The sequence below is a fragment of the Ornithorhynchus anatinus genome, chromosome 2 (genome assembly GCF_004115215.2).
Source record: "Ornithorhynchus anatinus isolate Pmale09 chromosome 2, mOrnAna1.pri.v4, whole genome shotgun sequence".
NCBI lineage: Eukaryota > Metazoa > Chordata > Mammalia > Monotremata > Ornithorhynchidae > Ornithorhynchus > Ornithorhynchus anatinus.
In genome coordinates this window covers 49660397-49682953 of record NC_041729.1, presented here as the reverse complement: position 1 = coordinate 49682953, position 22557 = coordinate 49660397, and the positions used below count along the sequence as shown (strand labels likewise).

General features: G+C 47.0%; 1 protein-coding gene across 13 annotated transcripts in view; it reads right to left on the bottom strand.

Moving 5' to 3' along the window:
- The window catches only part of MARF1 (meiosis regulator and mRNA stability factor 1), a 46948-nt gene that overhangs the window by 7454 nt on the left and 16937 nt on the right, over positions 1–22557 (bottom strand). For 6 of the 13 annotated variants that reach the window (XM_039911111.1, XM_039911115.1, XM_039911117.1 and 3 more), the window contains exons 8-23: positions 20830–21261; positions 20377–20546; positions 20133–20291; positions 19471–19663; positions 18882–19060; positions 16634–16714; positions 14439–14675; positions 13478–13597; positions 9444–9619; positions 8527–8747; positions 7883–8025; positions 6792–6925; positions 5716–5918; positions 4942–5169; positions 3997–4227; positions 3659–3871 (exon numbers count right to left, since the gene is read on the bottom strand). In XM_039911111.1, the coding sequence (XP_039767045.1) occupies positions 3659–3871; positions 3997–4227; positions 4942–5169; positions 5716–5918; positions 6792–6925; positions 7883–8025; positions 8527–8747; positions 9444–9619; positions 13478–13597; positions 14439–14675; positions 16634–16714; positions 18882–19060; positions 19471–19663; positions 20133–20291; positions 20377–20546; positions 20830–21261 (3120 nt within the window). The remainder of the gene's footprint in view (positions 1–3658; positions 3872–3996; positions 4228–4941; positions 5170–5715; positions 5919–6791; positions 6926–7882; positions 8026–8526; positions 8748–9443; positions 9620–13477; positions 13598–14438; positions 14676–16633; positions 16715–18881; positions 19061–19470; positions 19664–20132; positions 20292–20376; positions 20547–20829; positions 21262–22557) is intronic. The other 7 variants (XM_039911113.1, XM_029047613.2, XM_039911116.1 and 4 more) reach the window with 4 other exon arrangements.

Below are 22557 nucleotides of genomic sequence, written 5' to 3'. Positions count from 1 at the left end.
CCCTCCCCCAGGCTCAGGGCGGGGCGTGTGAGAGGCACAAAAGCAGGCCCCGGAGCGGGCCAGCGAATCCCAAGTGGTGGCACACTAAAGATCTCCTGGAATCACAACTGGCAAGCTCTGCACTGTGCCCGAATGCCATTTCAAGAAGGCGGAGAACCTGAAGAATGACTTCTGTCCTGTGCCAATGCCCACAGTATTTCCTTTTCAATCCCCTAGGTAAATGATGACTAATGACTGATGACCAGAAGACATCATCTCACACTCACCCTCTCTATGCTCTGTATTTGATAAAGTCATCAATGAAATTCTTTCATGGTGTTTGTTAAGCGCTTAATGTGTAAGCATCTACCACGTGCCCGGCACTTTACTAAGCGCTGGGGTAGCCGCAAGATAATCAGGTTGGACACAGTTCCTGTCCTCCAAAGGGCTCACAGTCTTAATCCTCATTTTACAGAGGAGGGAACTGAGGCACAGAGAAGTGAAGTGATTTGCCCAAAGTCACACATCAGACAAGTGGCGGAGCTGGGATCAGAACCCAGACCCTCTGACACCCAGGCTCGCGTTCTATCCACTGAGCCGTGCCGCTTCTCGTGAGATTTGTGAGATGAGGCTATTTCAAGGATTAATACACGACAAACCTCTTCCACGCTCTGGGCACATAAAGACCAGCCTTTGACAGGCTGTTGTATTTTCTACTCTCGGGGCCGGCTGGCACTCTGGATCTCACTCGGTTTCATGAATCACCCCATTTCTAACTGTCACATGTTACTTGTTTCACAATCATGCTGCGCTTCTAAACATTTCTTCTTCTCCCTCTTAAAATAAGGTAAGTTGAACGTGCTGTGAAACGTGACCCGAAGTGAACCAGCTCATGAGCAAGTGAGAATGAAATGAGCTGCTTGACACGTCGATAGGTTTTGTATTTTCCTTTTCCCACGGGCTGGAAGCTGCTCCAGAGCAAACGTGTGAAAAGGGCCTATGAAGAAATTCTAAAAATTATATGCCATACTTTTTTTTTTAAAAAAGGTATTTGTTAACTGCTTACTACACGTCAGGCACTGTACTATGCGCCGGGGTAGATACAAGCTAATCGGGTTGGACACACTTCCCGTCCCACATTGGGCTCCTAGTCGTCATCCCTATTTTACAAATGAGGTATCTGAGGCACTGAGGAGTGAAGCGGCTCGTCCAAGTTCACACAGCAGACGTGGTAGAGCTGGGATTCGAAACGAGGTCCTAGTAGGCCCGCGCTCTATCCACTAGACCACGCTGCTTCTCACCTTGACTACTGCATCAGCTCCTCGGCCGACCTTCCTGCCTCCTGTCTCTCCACATTCCAGTCCATACTTCCCTCTGCTGCCTGGCTAACTTTTCTTAAAAAACACTCAGTCTACGCCTTCCCGCTCCTCAAGAACCTTCAGTGGTTCCCCATCCACCTCTGCACTCAACAGAAACTCCTTACCACTGGATTTAAAGCGCTCAATCAGCTCACCTCTTTCCCACCGCACCTTCCTGATCTCCTACACAGTCCACGCACTCTGCTCTTCTAACTCCGCCCTATACCTCGATTTTATCTATCTTGCCGGCGACCCCTTGCCAATGTCCTCCCACTTCATCGACCACCGCTCCCCACCTTCAAAACCTTCAGAGAAGCAGTGTGGTTTAGTGGAAAGAGCCAGGCCTTGGGAGTCAGAGGTTGGGGGTTCTAATCCCGGCTCCGCCGCCTGTCTGCTGTGTGACCTTGCGCGTGTCACTTCGCTCCTCTGGGCCTCGGTTACCTCATCTCTAAAATTGGGGATTAAAAAATGGGAGCCCCACATGGGACAATCTGATCACCCTGCATCTACCACAGCGCTTAGAACAGTGCTCTGCACATAGTAAGCGCTTAATACCATGATTATTATTATTAAAACTTTAATAAATCACATCTCCTCTAAGAAACTTTCCCCAATTAAGCCCTCTTTTCCCCTACCCCTGGCTCCCTTCTGCACCCCCCTTGCAACCGAACCTGTAATCTTTTAAGCACCTGATATTCACCTCACCCTCAGTCCCGTAACACATATACGTAGTTATAATTTATTTTAATATGTCTCTCCCCGTTGCCTGTAAATTCATTAGGGGCAAGGAACGGGTCTAACAGCTGTTGTACTCTCTCAAGGACTTAGCACAGTGCCCTGCACAAAATAACCACTCAATAAATACCACTGCTTGATTGATAGATGCTCTTCTGGATTGGAGTGACCGCAGGGAACCAGTCACCCCACTTTTAAATGACTGGAAAACCTGTCACTTCTTATGCAAATTTTTGTGCCCACAGGGCTATTTTGCTTCACCTTTCCTCCCCCGACCCTTGATTTAGTTCAGCGCACATCACTTTTTCCCCTTGTGACACTGGGGACCTCTCATCCACATGGATTCATCAAAAAAGACGCAGAACTCCTAGTCACGGTTACCTGTCACAGCACACCCTCAAATCTTCCATGTAAACCTCAGTCGATCTCCCGTGACGATGAGGTCCAGGGGAAAGAGCCCTGAGCTGGGAACGAAGTGACCTGGAATCCTCCACCTGCCCTTTTCCCAGATCTCCTGAATAACTGCCAAGTCACTTAACATCTCCAGGCCTCAGTCTCTCTCTCTGTCAAGCGAGGTCACGATTATTAGCCCACCCCTCAGGCAGGGTTGTTTGTGAGGACTCGTGTCAAAAGAGTGAAGTTGGCTAGCATCGGCAGATGAGAAGATGTTGTGGGTGGAAGAAGCTGTTCCAGGAACTGAAGAAAGGTTTTGGAGAGGGAAAGGGCTGAATGGCCCTCCATGAAGTGCAGAAGACCCGAATTGGAGACTGAGTAGAACAGAAGGGAATGACAAAGAGTTACAGGGCCCAAATTTATTTTCTTCTGTCCCCAGGTAGAAGGATAGTTTCAAAACCCGGCTAAGAGGTTAGATGGCAACAGGAGATAGATGTACAAAGGGACGGTGGAGAAAGGGAGCTGGGAAAGCAAGAAGGGGAATAAGAGTGAAAATCCACACAAGGGACTGATCTTATTCCCACTTCTTCTCATACTCTTCTTGCCTCCCAATTTGCTTCTGTTCCTGTGGCATCTAGAGATGTAAAATCTTTACAAGCAAGAAGGCTTGAAAAGAGCTGCCTGAGGGATTCATTTTGGGTGGTGGAAAAAAAAATCAATAGCTAAATTAGTTAAAAGACCGGTTATTACTAATTTAAAAGTGCAACTGAAAGAACAGTAACGTGAAGAGCGACGCGGTACTTAAAAGGAAAAGCGATGAAGACAAACTAAACTAACAGAATGAGAAGAATGTACATAAATGCAAGCGTGTATATTTGTCATGGGCAGGGAACGTGTCCATCTACTGTTATATTGTATTCTCCCAAGCAGTTGGTACAGGGCTTTGCACTCAAAAAATACGACTGAGTGAAAGAATTAATTTTCAACCAATTAGTGTACTTGCATCAAAATCTCCACGGGCACAACGAAACAAGCCCGCTGAAAATAAAGCACTGTATAATAATTCGACACATTTTTCTGATATTGTTAGCGGCAGGATGGATGAAAACACCAGTTTCCCAATGGGACTAATGCCAGCTCCCCGCAATTTGAGAACCGGGCAACTCCAGTCTCCATCAAATACAAACGAATACCTGTGGAATAGCTCCCAAGAGTTCTTCTAGGCTGTTATAGCCATAAGACTTGGACTGCAATACTTCTCCTACATATTTGGTATAGGCCACAGGAAATTCATGGAGGAAGATTTGCTGGTAGTGGTAAGTTTGGAGCAGAGCCCGCACGTTCTTCGCAAACAGGTAGAGACTGGTGAGTTTCACGTTTTCCTCTGCCACATCATTGGTAAAAACCTGTACACAAAATAGCACCCCGCTTTAGAACACAACTCTTATCATTTGGGAAGCCCACCCTGGATTAAAACTCCCCCTCGCCACACTTTTGAAAAGGCTTTTCTCACAGGGAATGACGCTCATACCTCAACTAAGTAAGGCAGACTCTTCAAGAGCTCCGTCAAGGTCATGAATCCATATTCGCAGGGGTTGAGGGGAGCACTGTGGAGAGTTTCATAGTGCCTCTTGAGCTGGTCAACAGAAAGAAAGGAATTTCCTTCCCAAGACATCAACAACACTAGCAACTGGGCAGTGAGAGACCGGAGGGACTTTCGATTTATCAGATGAATCTGTTTCCCAGACTCGGTGTCAGCAACCTGGGGACAAAAAAAAAATAAAATAAACTTCGATTCACAATTCAAATGATAATCTGCAGGTTGTCACCTCAGTTACACTGCTTTCGGGGATCTGAAAACCCTGCTGATAAAAGGGACGTGTGCTTGAGTTGTTTTTCTTTTAAACCGTGAAATCTTGAATGTCAGGCCAATATTCAGACAAAGGAAACCAAGCCACATTTTCTGGGACTCCTCAGGGTTAAACTTAGGAGTAAACTTCCCAGTTAAGACGTGAAAGGAGCCCATGCATTCCAAATGCATGACAATGGGCATTATTTGGCACACAGGGAAGAAGGGAAAATAACCTCGCTCAGTGACTGCCGAGCATCGGAAACTTGGGAAGGAATGTTTAAGCTATCTGAAGAATAATAAAATTATTAGTCAATCAGAGAGGACCCGGATTAGGTAGAGGGACACATTTCAATGCTCTCAGTCAATGGCATTTATTATGGCTTATTATGAGCAGAGCAGTGTATTGAGTGCTCGGGAGAGTACAATACAACAGAGTTAGAAGACACGCTCTCTGCCTAACGAGTATACCGTCTAGAGGAGTGTAAGCTATGACGCTGAAGTCACCTAGAGCATGGGGCCTACATTCGATAGTATTTATTGAGCGCTTACTATGTGCAGAGCACCGTACTAAGCACTCGGAATGTACAATTCAGCATCCAGGCAGTCCAAGAAGGCGACGTTTACCTTCACGACATGACAAAGTTTCTGCATTAAGGCCGGAACTGAACTGACGTCGTAATCTTGGAGGCGCAGGGTGTAGCCAAAGGTTTTCCCATACTCTGTAAGCAAATCGGTCATAAGAAGGCAGTTGTCTTTTTGCGACCTAAGAAGTTTAACAAACTGGGCAGCCAGAGCTTTGACTCGCTCTACCTCTGTCAATGTAAGGATCTTCTCTTCACCACATTCCAATACCTTCCAGTAACAAAAAAAAAAAAAAAACCAAACACCTGGCGGTTACCAAAGGGAAATGACTACAGAACCAACATTCAAATGAAAATAGCAAGGCAAGCACTGAGCGCAAGAATGTGATTGATAAAGGGAGGGTGAAGGAAAGGGAACGAGGAAAGAAAAAGAGACAAGGAGAAAGGAAAGAAAAATACGTCTATTTAACCTTACAACTTTCCTACTTAAATTTACGGCCATGCCCCAACTTCCCCTAAGGATGATAATAATGATAACAACAGGGGTATTTGTTAGGCGCTTATTATGTGCCAGGCACTGTAGTGAGCGCTGGGATGGATGGAAGCAAATCAGGTTGGACACAGTCCCTGTCCCACATGGGGCTCGCAGTCTTATTCTCCGTTTTAGATGAGGCGCCGAGAAGTTAAGTGACTTGCCCAAGGTGACAGAGCAGACAGGCGATGCCATCATCTAGCTAATTAGTTATTAAAAGGGAAATACTTTCCAAATATCACTTGAAAGAGTAACTTGGGTTTACAAAGTCAGACTTGAACTTACTTGTAAAACATCTGGTATGGCTTCAAAAAGTTCGAGTAGTTTGGTAAACCCATAATAAGCAAGCTTGCACTGACGACCAAAATGGTGATGGTAGGAGGGAATAAATTTGTTAAAAGGCATCCTGAAATGAGGCTGATGGCGCAGCAAATCAACGACCTCTTTAGAGAACTGCTTTGTTCTATCAATTTCTTCCTGGGTGCGTTCTGAAACACACGAAGACACAGAAAACGATCACCCTGGTCCACCTCTAGTGTTTATTAAGAACCACTTTTGTCTCACAGGATATACTGCCTTCGCAGAACATCCACCAGCCATTTCTATCATTTAGGAGTTTGTCTGTAGCCCCACTTAACACTTCTGCATATGTAACTGTAACTTCTATTATCTTGACTTCCTGCATTTGTAAATGTGTGCGTATGCCTCCATCCCCTCCTTCTCCTATCCATCGCCCTGTTTTAGAATGTAAATTCTCTGTGGGCAGGGAACGTGTCTTTGTTTTGTAGTCGGAGTGTTCAGTACAGCGCGCTGCACCAAGTCGGGGCTCAACGTCTCTTGGAGAATGGGCACAAACGGTAAATGTTTCACGTGATAGGGAATGGGACGCGTACCACGGGATAACTGAAAGCCACAGATATTACATAACCTCAGTCAAGCCAACAGGCTCAAGCTCCTCCTCCCCCAAACCTATTATCACTTCTGCCCGAAGGGAAAATTACCCCATTTGGGTTTCAGCTTCCCTTTCTGTCTCCTTCCACCCTCTCACAGAAGTGTTAACAGGCTGTCAAATAACCAGAGTATAATTTAGGAGGAGGGAGGAAAAGAAGCATAAACCACTTAGCCCTAATAAGGAGTCCCTGAATAATAGAGGGATAGCTTTACATGGAAAGTCTAGATTTTAAAAAAAAAAAAGATTTCGGGTGACTAGTTTGGGTGTCCGATATCAACAAAGTTGTCTAAGGCTAACTTACACACTTAATCTTCGCCCATTTGGAATTTAAATTGAAGAAGATTGAAGTCTATTGAAGAAGGAATACCCCGTGCACCGTGTCAACTGATCAGGTTTAAAATCAACATACCTCGTTTGGGGATACAGATCACCATTTCACTATCTTGTTGGGACAAACAGATTGTCGTATCTGGAATTTCTGATATTATATCAACCAACTCACATACGCCATATTCGGTAACATCCCAGTCCTTTGAGAAACACCTAAGAGTTGAGAATGAAAAGGAGGCAGGATATAAGAGCATATAGAGAAGTCACTTAGTCTGGGCCTCAGTTACCTCATCTGTAAAATGGGGATTAAGACTGGGAGCCCCACGTGGGACGGACTGTGTCCAGCCCATCTGCTTGTATCCACTCCGGCCCTGAGTACGTGCCTGGCACATAGTTAAGTACTCAACAAATACCATAATCATTATTACTTATTTAAACTAAGCGATTAAACAGCAAGTCACTCTTTATGATTATTAATAACAACGAGTTGGGCACTCAGAGGGGCTCAGAGTGTCAATCCCCACTTTGCAAGGTCACACACAGCAGACAAGTGGGATTAGAACCCGGGTCCTCCCGACTCCCAGGCCGGTGCGAAACCTGCTCATCGGCAATATCCCTTCCACTGGCCCTTCCTCCAACCGGGACGGTGGGGAAACGCCAAAAACAGAAGCCTGTTAAGCAATTCCCTGACACCAGAATGTGTCACCACTCAGTCAACGGGACTTCTGCTGGCCTCTTCCCCAGGCAGGACGGTGAGGATGCACCAGCGGCCCAACCTTTAGGAAAGCCTTGGCCAGTATCGCCTCTGGCCTGAGCTGCGAGGTGCCGCCAGCCACAAGGCCCTATTCCTCTAGTCAAATGTATCATCAATCTTGCCCTTGCCGTTTTTGCCTTTACTAGTTCATCTCTCCTTTTGGGCCAGTCGCCCAACCCTCCATCTCCCCCTATGTTTAAGATGGTGAACTCGTGACCGTTAAGGAACGGGGCCAATTCTCGCCCATGTGTTTCTTTTCCAGCGCTCGGTTCAGGACCTTAAACACTGCTGGGGCTGAATTATGGAACTCCTATTACTTGCACTAGAAAGGTGACGGGCGAATTCAGCACTGATTTTCTTTACAGCCCGAAAGAAGTTTGAAAAAAAAAAAATTTCTTTTCTTCTTCTTAACTTACCAATGATATGCCTGTAAGAACTCTCTCACAATAACCTGTTTACTGGCCTGGGATTTGAGAAGTTTCAGTAAATCTTGAGTAAAGCGCTTCACTTGGGCCCTGTGGGTTAGGGTCAACAAGCGTTTGGAGCCCATTCCAAGGATCTGCAAATCAAGCACATGAGATTTTTACATTCACCAGTCTCGGCCATTTCCCCATTCCTTCCCAACGGTTGCCTGCTTCCTGTTATGACCCAGAATCGCGAGGGACCGACCACCTCGAAAAACTTAGGTTCAACCGTAAGGGGCAGGGCAGAACAACCTAAAGAGAAGCAACGTCCAAGACCCCAAGTCCTTCCTTCTCTTTCCCCATCAACTCTGAGTGATAACTGCCCTCTCGGCTCTAGAGACAATTACGCCCCCGATCACCGAGAACTTCCATTCCGAGGAGGTGAAACCACCAAATGTGAAGCCAGAAGTTACGACTCTTGTCACGTATATGGTACTCGTAAGTCTCAGGCTGTAGAACAGAACTCGTTTTACAGACTGATCTTTCCCGAGCCGGTACCCAACTTCCACAATGCAAAGGAAATCTACAGGGCGCATCTAGTTAACTAAAATGAGAGCATACCATTTATTCCAATAAACCCCCTGCGCATCACTTACTTCTAACACGTGAGGCACGGCTTCTAATAATTCCATTAACTTGGAATATCCGTAGTCTGACACTCGGCACTGCTTTGCAAAATGGTGATGGTAGGTTGGGATGAATTTACCAACTGGTATGATACATGACGGTTGGTTCTTCAGTAAGTCGATCACTTCTCTGCTGAACTGGATAAGTTGGGGGTTACCTATGGGACTTTTAGATCGCAGAAGCCAAGGGTCTGGGGGGGGGGGGAGGAAGAAGAGAGTTTATGCTGTATAAAGACTCGTTAATGGCAAAGTTATCACTCAAAGTCAGTTAACCAGTCTTGCACACGGTTGAATCTTTGGAGAACACGGCTCATCCACACCAGGGTAGTAAGGCCAGTCTACAGTCATTTTGGACCATTCTGGGCTCAGACGCAAGGCTGGATAAAAACCACAAAAGTCAATTCACAACAGTGTTTCTTCGGCAGTATTTTCGGCTATAGGTAGAGACCAAAATCCCATTTGTGCCTTTTGTGGTAAAGTTCCTTTTGTTTCTGACGAGATGAGAGAGTCATGCCATTCGGAGGTGAAAACTATTTCCCTTATACGTTTAAAACCGTGAAAATGAACAATTAGATCATTCTCCACTTTAAAAGCCACAATGAAATCTACGGTCAAGGGGTAATTTTGTGGTTACAGATTTGTGAGTCTGAAATTTTCAGTTTAAATGCAGCCTAAAATGGTGCGTACGTCACGTGTAATTTCCAGCTGTCAAAAACGGAAGCCCACTCGATTCTACGTAACGTTTGCCGTTAGTAAAAGAGTAGATTGAAATAACCAGAGATAGATTTCATATGGCACTGGGCCAGGGAGTGACGGGAAGGCTAAATAAAATCGAGACGTCAGTCAACTAATCGGGGCAGTTTGTCTGGCCTCCCCAGAGCACGTACCTGCGGATGGAGGTGGAGGCTTATTGTGTATCCACTTAACTACTTTGATGCCATTTTGTGCAGTGGCAATGTTCACTCCAGGCACACTGGTAATGAGGTGCTCTAAGGGAACCCCTCCTTGATTTTCCTGCACTATTTTTAGATCACTGAACTCTGCAGAGTAACAGTCTGGAAAGCTACACGGAGAGACGGGAAAAAAACAGTTAAAAAGGAAACTATTCGATCTAGCTCAACAGAACTTAGCTATCAGTATTTCCTAAATTGATAAATCACTCCCATTTAAAAATACCCTTCAGCCATCACTTCGATTTGAATTCTTGTCTGCTGTGTGACCCCGGGCAAGTCACTTAACTTGTCTGGGCCTCGGTTAGCTCATCTGAAAAACGAGGATTGAGACTGCGTGTCCCAGGTGGGGCAAGGACTGTGCCCGAGCTGACGAGCTGGTATCCACACCAAAGCTCGGTACAGTGCTTGGCACGTATTAAGCACTTGAATACCATGAAAACGAAAACAAAAACTCAAAAACCTAATGTCTCATTTTAACGACCACTTCTATGCGGATGACTTCCAAATCAGCCACGCTAGCCCTGAACTCTCTCCTCCTCCTCAAACTCACACCTCTTCTTGCCTCCAAGACAACTCTATATGGATGTCGCACAGGCACCTTGCACTCATCATGTCCGAGTTTGGATATTTCATCTTCCTTCCCAAATTCTCTCCTCCTCCTGATATTCCTATCACAGCTGACCCCATCTCCCCACCTCCTGAGCCCGCTATCCTTCACTCCTGCCATTCATTAATTTGTTCATTTGTATTTATTGAATCTTCACTGTGTGCAGAGAACTCCACTAATCGCTTGGGAGAGTGAGATATAAGAGACGTTCCCTGTCCACAACGAGCTCACCCGTCTCTCTCAACCATTTTCAGTCTGTCACCAAATCCTGCTGGTTCCCTCTCTCCGCACGACTTCTCCAGAATCCACCCCTTCCTCTCCATCCAAACTGCTGGTCTGGCACTTGCCCCCTCCCGGCTTCACTGCTACATCAACCTCCTTCCCTGACCTCTCTGCCTTCAACCTCTCCCCTCCGCAGGCCACCCTGATGATCTGCCCTGACGGATTCCCTAAAACACCACACTGTGCTCACCTCCCCACTCCTCCACAGCCTCCAATCCTTACCTCCTCCTCTCCACTTTCAAAAAATTCTGACGCTCAGCTTTAGGTCACTCTATTGGCTCGCTTGGAGAAGCAGTGTGGTCCAGAGGAAAGAGTACAGGATTAGGGGGCAAGACCCGGGGTCTAATCCCAGCTCCACCGCTCAGGTGCGGGGTGAATTTGGGCGAGTAACCTCACCTCTCTGAGCCTCAACTTCCTCACGTGCCCGAGGATGCCTGTTCTGCCTTCCTCGGAGAATGGGACCCATGTGGGACAAGGACTGTGTCTGAGCTGATGAAATTTACATCTATGCTAGTCGATTAAATCAATGCTACCTATCTACCAATGCTGAGTGCTTACTGTGTGCAGAGCACTGTTCTAAGCACTAGGGAGAGGACAGTGTAAAAGAATTACTAGGCATAGTTCCCTTCCTTAAGGAGGTTACAGTCTAGTCGGATATTTAAATAAATCGGAGAGGGGAAAACGAGTTTAAGGACGGGCACACAAGTGCCATGGGGCTAGGGTGGGGCGAGAAAGGGGGATGTGTGGCTGGGGTGGGAAAAGAATCAAAATGCCCGAGGGGTACGTATTCGATCGGCAACACCGAAGGGAGGGTGAATAGCTGGGGAGATGAAGGGTTGGTCGGGGAAAGCTTCTTGGAGGATGTGTGACTTCGGTAAGGCTTTGAAGATGGGGAGAGTTGGGGGCCGGTCAGATGTTACGGGGGAGGGAGTTCCACGTTAGAGGGAGGACACGAGAAAAGGGTCACCGGTGAGAGGGATGGGACTGAGGTACGGTGAACAGGTCGGCACTGGAGAAGCCAAGCTTGCAGGCTGGACCGGGGTGGGAGGTTGGCAAAGTCAGGTAGGAAGGGGAGAGCGGACTGGGTGCCTTAGAGTCGGTGGCCGAGAGTTTCCGTTTGATGCGGAGATGAATGGGGGCCCGGTGGAAGTTTCTGAAGAGTGGGGAGATGTGGACTGAATATTTTTCTAGAAGCCTGATCCGGGAAGCAGACGGGAGAGGGGAGAGCCTGGAGGAAGGGAAGTTGGTGAGGAGGCTGATTCAAGGCGGGGATAGGGTAAGGGCTTGGACTAGCTTGACAGTAATCTGGATGAAGAGGAAGGGGGAAATTCCGGAGACGTTATGAGGAACTGACGGGATCTGGCGATAGGACTAGTGCTTGGCACACAGTGAGCACTTAAATTCCATCATCATCATCATCATCATCATCATCAGACGCGGGTTGAATCAATCAGTGGAATTTACTGAGTATCTGGTAGGTGGTCGAGTGGAGAGAGAATGGGCCTGGGAGTTGGAAGGATCCGAGCTCTAATCCCGGCTCTGTCACTTGTCTGCTGTGTGACCTTGGGCAAGTCACTTCATTTCTCTGTGCCTCAATGATCTTATCGGTAAAACGGGATTAAAACTAGGAGCCTCACGTGTGGACGGGGACTGTGTCCAACCCATTCTCTTGCACCTACCACAGTGCTTAGTACAGTGCCTGGCACACAGTAAGAGCTTTGATACCATTCTTTTTTAAATGGGCAGAGCATTGTGCTAAGCACTTGGGAGAGTATAACGATGAAAGGAATCGATAGAAGATAATGCCAAGGTTACAAAACTGTGAGACGGGGATGACGGTGGTATTGTCTACAGGGATGGGAAAGACAGAGGGAGGTCAAGGTTTGGATGTGATGAGGAATTCTGTTTAACAGGTTGTTTGAGGTGTCAGTAGGACAGACGAGAAACTATTACAATTATTATAATTTATCCTCACTCTTCTCCCATTAAGCCTCAGATCACATACTTCGATCCTTTAAAAAAAAAATCTAATGGTATTTGTTTTGCGCTTGCTATGTGCCAGGCACTGTACTAAGCACTGGGATAGAAAGGAGTTAATCCGGTTGGACACAGTCCACGTGGGGCTCACAGTCTTAATCCCCGTTGTACAGATGAGGGAACTGAGGCACAGAGATGTGAAGTGACTTGCCCAAAGTCACACACCAGACAAGTGGCAGATCTGGGATTAGAACCCGGATCCCCTAACAACCAGGCCCGTGCTCTATCCACTAGGGCCCCGCTGCTGCTCGCAACAACCTACTCTCACCGCTGATCTCATGTTCTTGCCCTTCGTCATCATCATCACCATAATATCTGTTAAGCGCTTACCCTGTACCAAGCACTGTGTTAAGCGCTGCAATAGGAACGGTTCAACGGGTCGGACACGGTCCCTTTCCCATACGAGGCTCCCGATCTAAGCAGGAGGGAGCACAGACATGGTGCAGTTGAGGAAACCGAGGCACAGAGAAGTGAAGCGACTTGCCCAAGGTCACGCAGCAAGCAGGCGACAGAGTCGGGGTGAGAGCCCAGGCCTGTGCTCTTTCCACTTGGCCGCGCCGCTTCCTTCTGCCTAGAACTCCCTCGCCCTTCCCATCTTGCAGACCACTGGCCTCCTCCTGCTCGAGGCCCTTCGGAAATTTCTCCGCAACTTCCCACCTCAGCCCTTCCGCGTCGCCTAAGCACTCTGGGCGCTCGCATCCCTCCCTTGAACTTCTGACACGTCTTTACACTTCATCGCTTCTTCCTACCTGTGATTTATTTTAGTGTCTGTCTTGCCTGAGAGATTATAAGCTCCTTGAGGACCTGAAATACGGGTGATTGACTGATAAGAGAATACACTGCTTTTCTCCTGCTCTCTCATCCTATTCAGATCTTCACATGGCTTGCTCCAGGTTTGGGGGCCTACAAAAGACTCAACCCAGACTTAAAAGCATGACAGACTACTGAGCTATAGAAAAGTATGCACTTCAAAAAAAAAAAAATGACATCTTGAATCAACATCTAAAGAAAATAAGTAAGGAGGAAAGTAAAAATAATTTACCTTAGTAAAGGCACAGTGCCCTCGTGAGTCTGCAGGAGACCGTGAACTTGGGGTGCAAATTTCTTCAGAGAGAGAATCACATAAGGAATCTGATAAGAGTCTGGATCAAATTCATGTTCACTGCAATAGGGAGGAAAAAAAAACTTTTAGGTCACCTTTTTTGGATTATAACTTGGTTGAAAATTAATCAAAATGTAGCATCGAATCACAGAATATAGGGTGTTCTCTACTGCAGGTTGCCAAAGAGCGTCTTCTTATGGACGGGGAAATCGCGTCATTATAATCGTTTCGGTAGAAATTCAAAGGTCCGGGTGAAGATGGGCCAAAGATTTCACCATAGCAATTTTTCGCTACAAATCCTGATAATTTATTCTAAAGTGCTCAGTACAGTGTTCTGCACAGAGTAAGCATTCAATAAATACGACTGAATGAATCTAAATCTAAAAGTCTACTTGGGAAAAGGATTTAGAGATGTTAGATATACCTGTATCTATTCCTAGCTATAGATATACTATAGGCTTTGTATCAAAAAATGCCACGGTAGAATCTTCCAACTATCTTCCCCTGGACCTATTAATTTCCACTAATTAGAACAATGCAATTTTATATATAAAAGACATATATATATATATATATATATAATGATTGACACCCTTATCACTGTTTGGTATCCTTTCTTATTAAAGACGGTAAAATTACAAAAATACAAAGGATCCCAAAGGAAAGATAAGGCAGGGACCATGGAATCGAAGAGGCAGCATCATCCTTTGACCAACGCCAAGAGTCAGCAGCTTCTTCTTCCACTGAATCGACCTGTTGGTCATGTTCTTCCTGAAAAGCGGCTCCTGTTGTGGGAAGCACAGTCTTTCCCACATCCCGTAACATCCCAATCACGTAACGAATTAGGCCACAGCTGGGTGGTAGAACTAAGATTTTTTTTTAAGAGACTTTCCGGGTATACCTAAATTCTTTTTTAGGGCAATGCTGTTTGCAGATGGGTTCGTGATATTCCAGTTCTTCGAATATTATAGGGCTGCAGTTGGTTGACGAACCATCGTGTGACTGGGAAGACCCTAAAGGGCTCTGTCGGGCTTGACTGCTGGGTAACAGACACACCAACCGGACATTCCCTTGATCACGCATCGCCACGATGTCGGTTAATTTAGACAAGTCCGACGCATTCAACTTGTGCCCAAACCTAAATGGGAAAGGAAAGAACCACGGGGGAAAAGTAAAAAAAAAACCCAACAACTTATATTTAGCTAGTTTTAGTCTTCAGAGCCAGGAAGTCATGACCGGTTAATTCTATTTCCATATAATTTACTATTTTGCGCAGGAACACGAGAACAATAAAACAAAAAAATGAACAAAGAGCTGAATCTATTTTAAATCCCAGAAGCTAATCATCCCAAACTTTAGTTAGTGCAGTTTGGAGATTTCTAATCGTTTTCCTCTGAAAGTCTCATCGCCTATTTCTCCGGTCACTTTTCTTCCCGAGCGTCTCTTCTACCCCTTCACCCCCACCAGGCTCTGTTCTGGATGCCCTACCCTTCGCGCTTTAAACCCACTCCCCTCACGGAACCTGAACGTTTCCAGAGCTTCGGGCACCATCTCTAGGCAGATCGATCTCACTTGCCTCATCCTCCTATCCGCAAGACAACTCCGCGTGGGTTTCTTCTGGCCCCTCACGTACAGTTCGTTGAAAACTGAACTCATCTTCCCTCTCAAATTCTCTCCTCCACTTGAGATTTAATTAATGTTGGTATTTGTTAAGCGCTTACTATGTGCGGAGCACCGTTCTAAGCGCTGGGGAAGACACAGGGTCATCAGGCTGTCCCACGTGAGGCTCACAGCCTTCATCCTTATTTTACAGATGAGGTAACCGGGGCCCAGAGAAGTGAAGTGACTTGCCCACAGTCACACAGCTGACAACGTCGTACGTCCAACCTTCCTCCCCGTGCCCGAAGCCCGCAGGCACGGCTCATTCCTTTCCTCCTTCCCGGGACCCCCGTCCCCTTCAAATCCGCCGGACTGCTGCTCGGCCCAGATCACATCCGCCCAAGTCTCATCTCGGCACTTTCCCGTCGTGACCTCTTCTGCGCAGAGATATTTACATTCATTCTCTGCCCTCTGGCCCTCCCTCCTATTTGTGAACTGCATTCCCTTCGGACCGTAGGCACTAGTAATAAAATTTACTGAGCATCTGGTAGATGTGATGTACTGTACTGAGTGCTTGGGCAGTATCATTCAATGGTATTTACTGAGCACTTATTAGGTGCAGGGCACTGTACTAAGTGCTTGGGAGAGTAAAATACAGTAGAGTTAGCAGACGCTTCCCCTGTACAGCTTGGCGCACGAGCTACGCTTCTTGAGGGAAGGAATTCCCTAATTAGAGAAGCAGCGTGGCTCAGTGGCAAGAGCCCGGGCTCGGGAGTCAGAGGTCATGGGTTCGAATCCCGGCTCTGCCGCTTGTCAGCTGTGTGACCGTGGGTAAGTCACTTCACTTCTCTGGGCCTCAGTTCCCTCATCTGTAAAATGGGGATTAAGACTGTGAGCCTCACGCGGGACAACCTGGTGACCCTGTATCCCCCCCAGCGCTTAGCGCAGTGCCCGGCACATAGTAAGCGTTTAACAAATACCAACATTATTATTATTACACGGGAAGCTCCTTGCGGGCAGGGATCGAGAAGCAGCGTGGCTTAGGGGAAAGAGCCCGGGCTTGGGAGTCAGAGGTCATGGGTCCTAAACCAGGCTCCACCACTTCTCAGCCGTGTGACTTTGGGCAAGTCACTTCACTTCTCTGGGCCTCAGGTACCTCAACTGTAAAATGGGGATGAAGACCGTGAGCCCCAAGTGGGACGACCTGATGACCTTGCATCTCCCCCAGCGCTTAGAATAGTGCTTGGCACATAGAAAGCGCCGAACAAATACCATCATCATCACGTCTACCGACTCCGTTACACCGGACTCTCCCAAGCACGCTGCACACGGTAAGCCTTCGATAAATACGACTCGAGGATCACGTTTTCGACCTTTACCCTCTCCCGAGTGCACAAAACAGTGATCTGCACCTAAGAAGGCTCTGCTCTCAATCAATACTACTTAACGCATGTTAAAGACATTTCCAGGTAAGAGTAAACGTGCATTCTGACTTACTTCTTTTCATAGATATCTGTGAATTTGAACAGAGGCAAACAACAAGCCGGGGCGTCCTGAAGGATGGACACTGTTTCTGAGCTGTAAGAGTGAGTGCATCCGGTTAGAACATCGTTGATCACTTTCGAGGAATTTCAAGCCAGATTTTTACCATCGCTGCTTATAAAAATCCCCGGGATCCTTCTCTGATCATGAGAGCCGAAGGCACCCATCCACCTTCGGGAATTCTCTAATTTCCAAATCCCGGATCTTCTGGATAAGAGCGCAGAGTACTAAGTTGCGTGTTTTTAACTCATTAATTACGCTCATAGGGGACAGTGCAGAATACGCAAACCTAAAGACAGCGGGTGGGCAGGAAACATGGCTACCACCTTTGTTGCAGTTGAGCGCTTATGGAGTGCAAATCACTGTACTAAGCGTCTGGGGGAGTAGAGTGTGCTCTCCCACGCACTTAGCGTAGTGTTCTGCACATGGGAAGCGCTCAATAAATACCACCGACTGACTGATTAAAGGCCGCAGAGTGTTTAAGACCCCCCGCAAACAAAACCAGTGCCGGAAATCGGTCATCACGGGCTGGAATTTGGCTCCGATGAAAGAAGAGGTCCCCGGAGCAATCGTTCCGATATGAAAATGGTTTGGCCACGGCAGCGGTGGCCTTCTCCTCCCGTGGGCGGTGGTGGCCGCCCCTGATCTCGCGAGCCCGGCCCAGGGAGGGGCTGCAAGTGCCCCCCACCCCGCCCCTGCTATCTCTTGGGCACCAGCAGCTGGCATCAGAGGCTGTGGGGGGGTTGGAGGTGGAACCAGGGTGATTGCTCCCCTTCTTGCCTTCTGCTGGCAGGACACCATTCATCCGTATTTACTGAGCGCTTACTGTGTGCGAAGCACTGTAGTAAGCGCTTGGGGCAGTACGACATAACCATAAACGGACACATTCCCTGCCCACCACGAGCTTACTTTCTACCCGGGCCCGAGAAACCCACACTGGGTGCTCCAGGCCCTGCCCGGAGGCTGACCTTCTGTCCCCCACCCCCCGACTTGGCCCGACGCTTTCTCACCGCTGCCGTAAGCGGCAGCATTCCACTCGTGACTCGTTTTTAACTTTCAGCCCCGATTAAAACCATCCACGTTTCTAGGAGGATTAGGGTGGATGTTTAAAATGATAAGGTTAACGAAGAAATGCAAACCCAACAGATATTTCTGGCTTTTCTATCATACTTTGCGTTCTACCTGCTCACAGCCTTCTGCCGGTTAAGCGATAAGTCGGTTTTAAGTAGCTCTCCGGAAGAATCCTGGTCCCCAAGAATAACAAAACCAGCACATTTTAAGGGCGATTCTAACACAAACAGAACCGCTCATCTACTCTGAACGGCAACATTGTCCCCAGAGACTCTCGGGTACGTTTAAATCTACGAATCAAAGGGCTAAAACGGTTCTCAAGAATTTATGGGTTGATGAATTTAGGTTAAGCACATACTGCCGGATATCCTTTCCTTGCGGAGATTTCTGTTCGTGAAAAGTCTATTGTCTGCCGCATGTTTTCCAAGTTAAGGTTTTAGATTTTTTTTTGTTAATAACGACGATTCATCCATTCTAGAATCCACTCGGCAGAGATGCAGTAGCTACTGACTGCTTTTCTTCTGACTGTGGAGTAAGATTAGCTGTACTTTAATTCATTCAATTGCAATTACTGAGCGCTTACTGTGTGCAGAGCCCCGTACGAAGCGCTTGAGAGAGTACAATACAACAGTAAACACATTCCCTGCCCACAACGAGCTAAGTGTTAAGATAGGCTCTCTTGATTTCTAAGCTCAACTTGCTAACAAACACGGCTTCATCTATAATCCGAAAATTTGAAGGGGTACGGAGGAAGTCAGCCTCGTGATAGATTCCCATCCCTGCCTCCCCGTACCCGACTCTACTCAGTCAAAAAGGCGCCTGAGGGTCAAAGCGTTCGCTTTGTAATCACTGCTCCGCCAGAGATGCCGGGGAGGGGAGACGGCCCGGAGCCCACGGGCGCCAAACACCCCCAGGAAACACTTTAGTCCTCGGAATAAACCTACATCTCTCGACATCGGTAATGCTGGACCCTTGGAACAAACCCGTCTATTAACTTCTACAAAAATCCCCCCCCACCTGCTTCCTCGCATAGGGCAGGAATTCAACTACGTTAAGATAGGTCTCTCCCGTCGTACTGCAAAAAGAATACTGTTTGTATTAAGGTTTTGGGTTGTTGGTTTTTTTTTTTTACCTTAACAAAGAGAGTGATTTGTTCGTAGTTCCTGTAGCCAGAGACACCTGGATCCTTTTGCTGCCCACTTTGAATCGGTGAAGGCTATTGACTGCCGTGATTGCTTCTTGTAAACTTTCCATCTGAACGGTAGCCTTCAATTGATAATCTGTGTGTGGACTAAGTTCTACATTCTTAACCTGGTGCAGAAAAAAAATGCAACATCCGGTGACTATGGAGTCACTTACAAAAAATGATCATTTACAATTAGAGCAATGTAAGTCAACCACAATAACTCCAAAAACCTCTGGGGTTTGTTTTGAAAGAGAAACAGAATGAAGTCCGCCACCCATTTCTTTCTTTCTGTAAAGGATAGTGAAGACATTTGAGGGTTAGAACTCTCCCTTTCAGACAATTTGGTATCCTCCAGCAAGTTCTGCACCCTCATCTGCAAACAAAGCAATCCAGAAGCGGTGGTTTTGAACTACGCTGATTTAAAGGGTTCATCCATTCAACGTAGCCAAACGGCATCCTTCGGCAAAGGGAGCGGGGAATGAAACCATAGCAAAAGAAAACGAGTGCTAAAAAACGATTTTCAGAGATGAATTACCTTGCCATGCTTGGAGAAAATTTCTTGCAAAACTTGTTGTAGGTCTTTCCGGGACAATCTGTAATCTATATTGCTGATCTGAATATCAGCACCATTTGCAAACGGGTCAGGACAGTCTGTCCCACCGGCGGGATTGGCCACAGTGAACGTAAGCGGAGAGGCTCTGTTCAAGAGGTTCGGAGACATACTCCTGCTTAAAATGAAAGGTTAGGGTGCAAGGCTTCGGCAATCGGATCCCTCTCCTTGACGACTAAAGCGTCTTCGGAGGCAACGAGTCAACGGGCATTTGAAAATTAGACAGTTTTCCCATTTCCAGTTCGAAAATCTGAATCGATTCCATCCGCGCCTACATCTCCCTCCAAATCAAGCACTAACCGCATTCATTCATTAGGTTTAATGATTCTGCCCTCTGACTTCTTAAAGGAAGATCACTCCTTCCTCAGTCCGGGTCATTCAAAGAGGCAGACTTGCCTTCTCTTTCGGACCTTCTCGGCCGCTCAACAGACTCACTAAAACCGATTTCAAACCAAGGCCCACTGATTTTCGGCTATACCTACTTATCGCTTTCAAATCACCTCCTATAAGGTGAATGCTGAGCCCGCGAAGGAGTAAAAATGCTCCCCAGACAGCTGTAGAAATTAATTTTCAAGCGGCCAACCTACCGAGACGACCAACTCGGAGACACGAGCAGAGGGCTGAGCTGCCTTGGCACTGGTAACTTGCTGAAAGCGGACGGGAAGCTGACTTGGAAGACGATTTCTTCCTTATCCTTTTTCTCCATAGGAGAACTGGTACTGCTTCGGGTAGTGAGAATTTCCTTTCTAATTAAAAGAAGAGGGAGCTTATTTCCACCAAGCCTCATTAAGAAAGTGACTGGATTTTTTCCGTTTTTAAACGACCACCTACTTCAGACTGGTTTTATACATCGCTTCTGCTGAGCCCGCATTTTTGGTTGTCGGAATTTCTGCACCGGCAGGATGCGAATTATTCTGTGGAGAAAGCGCTTCCAATCTCGTCGGATCTTGCTGGTGTTCGTTATTTCTATTACCGGACTTCGATTCCATGCGGCACAGCTCCTTCGAGAAACAGTGACAACATTGGTCTCGATCTGTAGGACGGCTACTTAAAGGAACCGTCACACATCAGTCCATCGCTCGACCCGCGGTGTTTACTGAGCGCTTACTATGTGCAGAGCACCTTACTAAGCGACTAGGAGAGTACGACACAACAAAACAGATGCATTTCCCGCCCAAGAGGAGTCCCTCCTTTCCTCAGTCACCGAAAACAGGGAGCAAAGCGGTTTGCAGACTCTACAGGAAAGATCAAAATCGGCCAGAAGGCCCCCGTCACAACAATTACCTGTAAACTTTTCACGTTTGTGTGTTTCGCAGCAGATCCGGAGTTTGCCGGCAACCCTCTTCCAGAATTGGTTTTGGTATTGGGAGATTGTTCGCTTGCATCTTTGATGAGGCACAGCTTCGGGTTCTTGTTCACCTTTTTGGGAGACTTCACCTTATCAGCAACGGTGTTGGAGTTCTTCGTTTCGTTCAGTTCTTTGTTTTTGGGCATAAAAGACACAACGATCCTATTGCCGAAGACGTCTTCATTTTCCATTCGCTTCTGGGCACGTTCCGCGCTCTCTTGGTTTAAGAAGCGCAGGATCGCGCTACTGCCGGAAATGCTTAGGACTTTCCCTCCACAGTTATCTGACAGCCGCCTGAGTCTGTTGCTGACGCTTTTACCGTCTCTGTTGGTTGGTAGATTGTACACATAGAGCAGTGTGTGGCACTGCTAGAAAAGAAAGAGAAACAAAAGAAACAAGTTTCATGACTCCAGGGCCACACTGTCATGAAAGAAGCAATCACAGTTTGGAAAAACTGTGGTATTTATTTGTGAAGTGCTTGCTGGGGCCAAGTCCTGTACTAAGTGCTGGGGTAGATTCGAAATAATCCAGTGAGACGGCGTCCCTGTCCCGCACGGGGCTCAAAGGCTAAAGGGGAGGGAGAACAGGTACTTAATCTCCATTTCGCAGATGAGGAAAATGAGGCACAAGGTCACCCAGCTGGCCAGGGGCACAGCCGGGATCGGAATTCGGGTTCTCTGACTCCCAGAGACCTGTGCTCTTTCCACTAGGCCACGCTGCTTCTCCAACCAAAAAGTCAAAGCTAAAGGGAAAAAAACAAAAAAACAGGTCACCGCCGACTTAAACAGATCATCTCGATTTTAAAGCACGATTTTAAACACCGCAATCTAAGGGAGAGCCTTCACTTGCTATGGAGAAAGGCAAATGTGATCAGGGAGGTCGCTGGAACCGAATTCGCTGTGAAATCAGAAGTTTTCCTTATTTTAGTCCGGGGAAGAGGTTAATTCTTTCTAAGATGCCTAAGATGCCAGAGGAGACCCAAGATGTCGACGTGGAATCCACCAAATGTCTTGCCCTGGCCACAGAGGGGTCAAAGGGCACAACCCTTTCCATACATTCTAATTATTTCCACCGTGTCTATACTTGACTCATCTCTTTCGCACTACTCTCCCTGGAGAGTAGTTCGATTAAAACCTTCCAAGGAAATAAAGGGTCTTAATTACCTTTAGTGAAAATGAAAACCTGGGCAAGGTAAAATGTCATTTTAGTCACCCGCGGTCATCCTTTGCCTTAGATACAAAGAAACGCAGCTCAGTGAGGCTACTGAGGTTTCCAAAGCAGACAGCACACAAGGGTGGGATGCAGTTTATTCCCAACTCCAAGACACTCAACGAGATCTCTCGAACCCTGCCAAATTTTGAGCACCTCACGGGCCATTTACAGCAACGGGCTGTAGGAACAAAGTGAGGATCAGGAAGCTATTAATATAGGGAATGACAGGCATACTGGGCCACTTGAGTGGACAGGTCACCTAACTTCTCTGTGCCTCAGTTTCCTCAACTCCTCCTACTTAGACCCAGTAACTGCGTCCAACCTGACTGACTTGTATCTACCCAGCCCTCAGAACAGGGCTTGACACATATCAAGAGCTTAAGAAATACCATAAAGAAAAGGGAAAAAAGGGATCGCCCCGAAGCAACTCAAGGACAACCTAACCGGAGAAG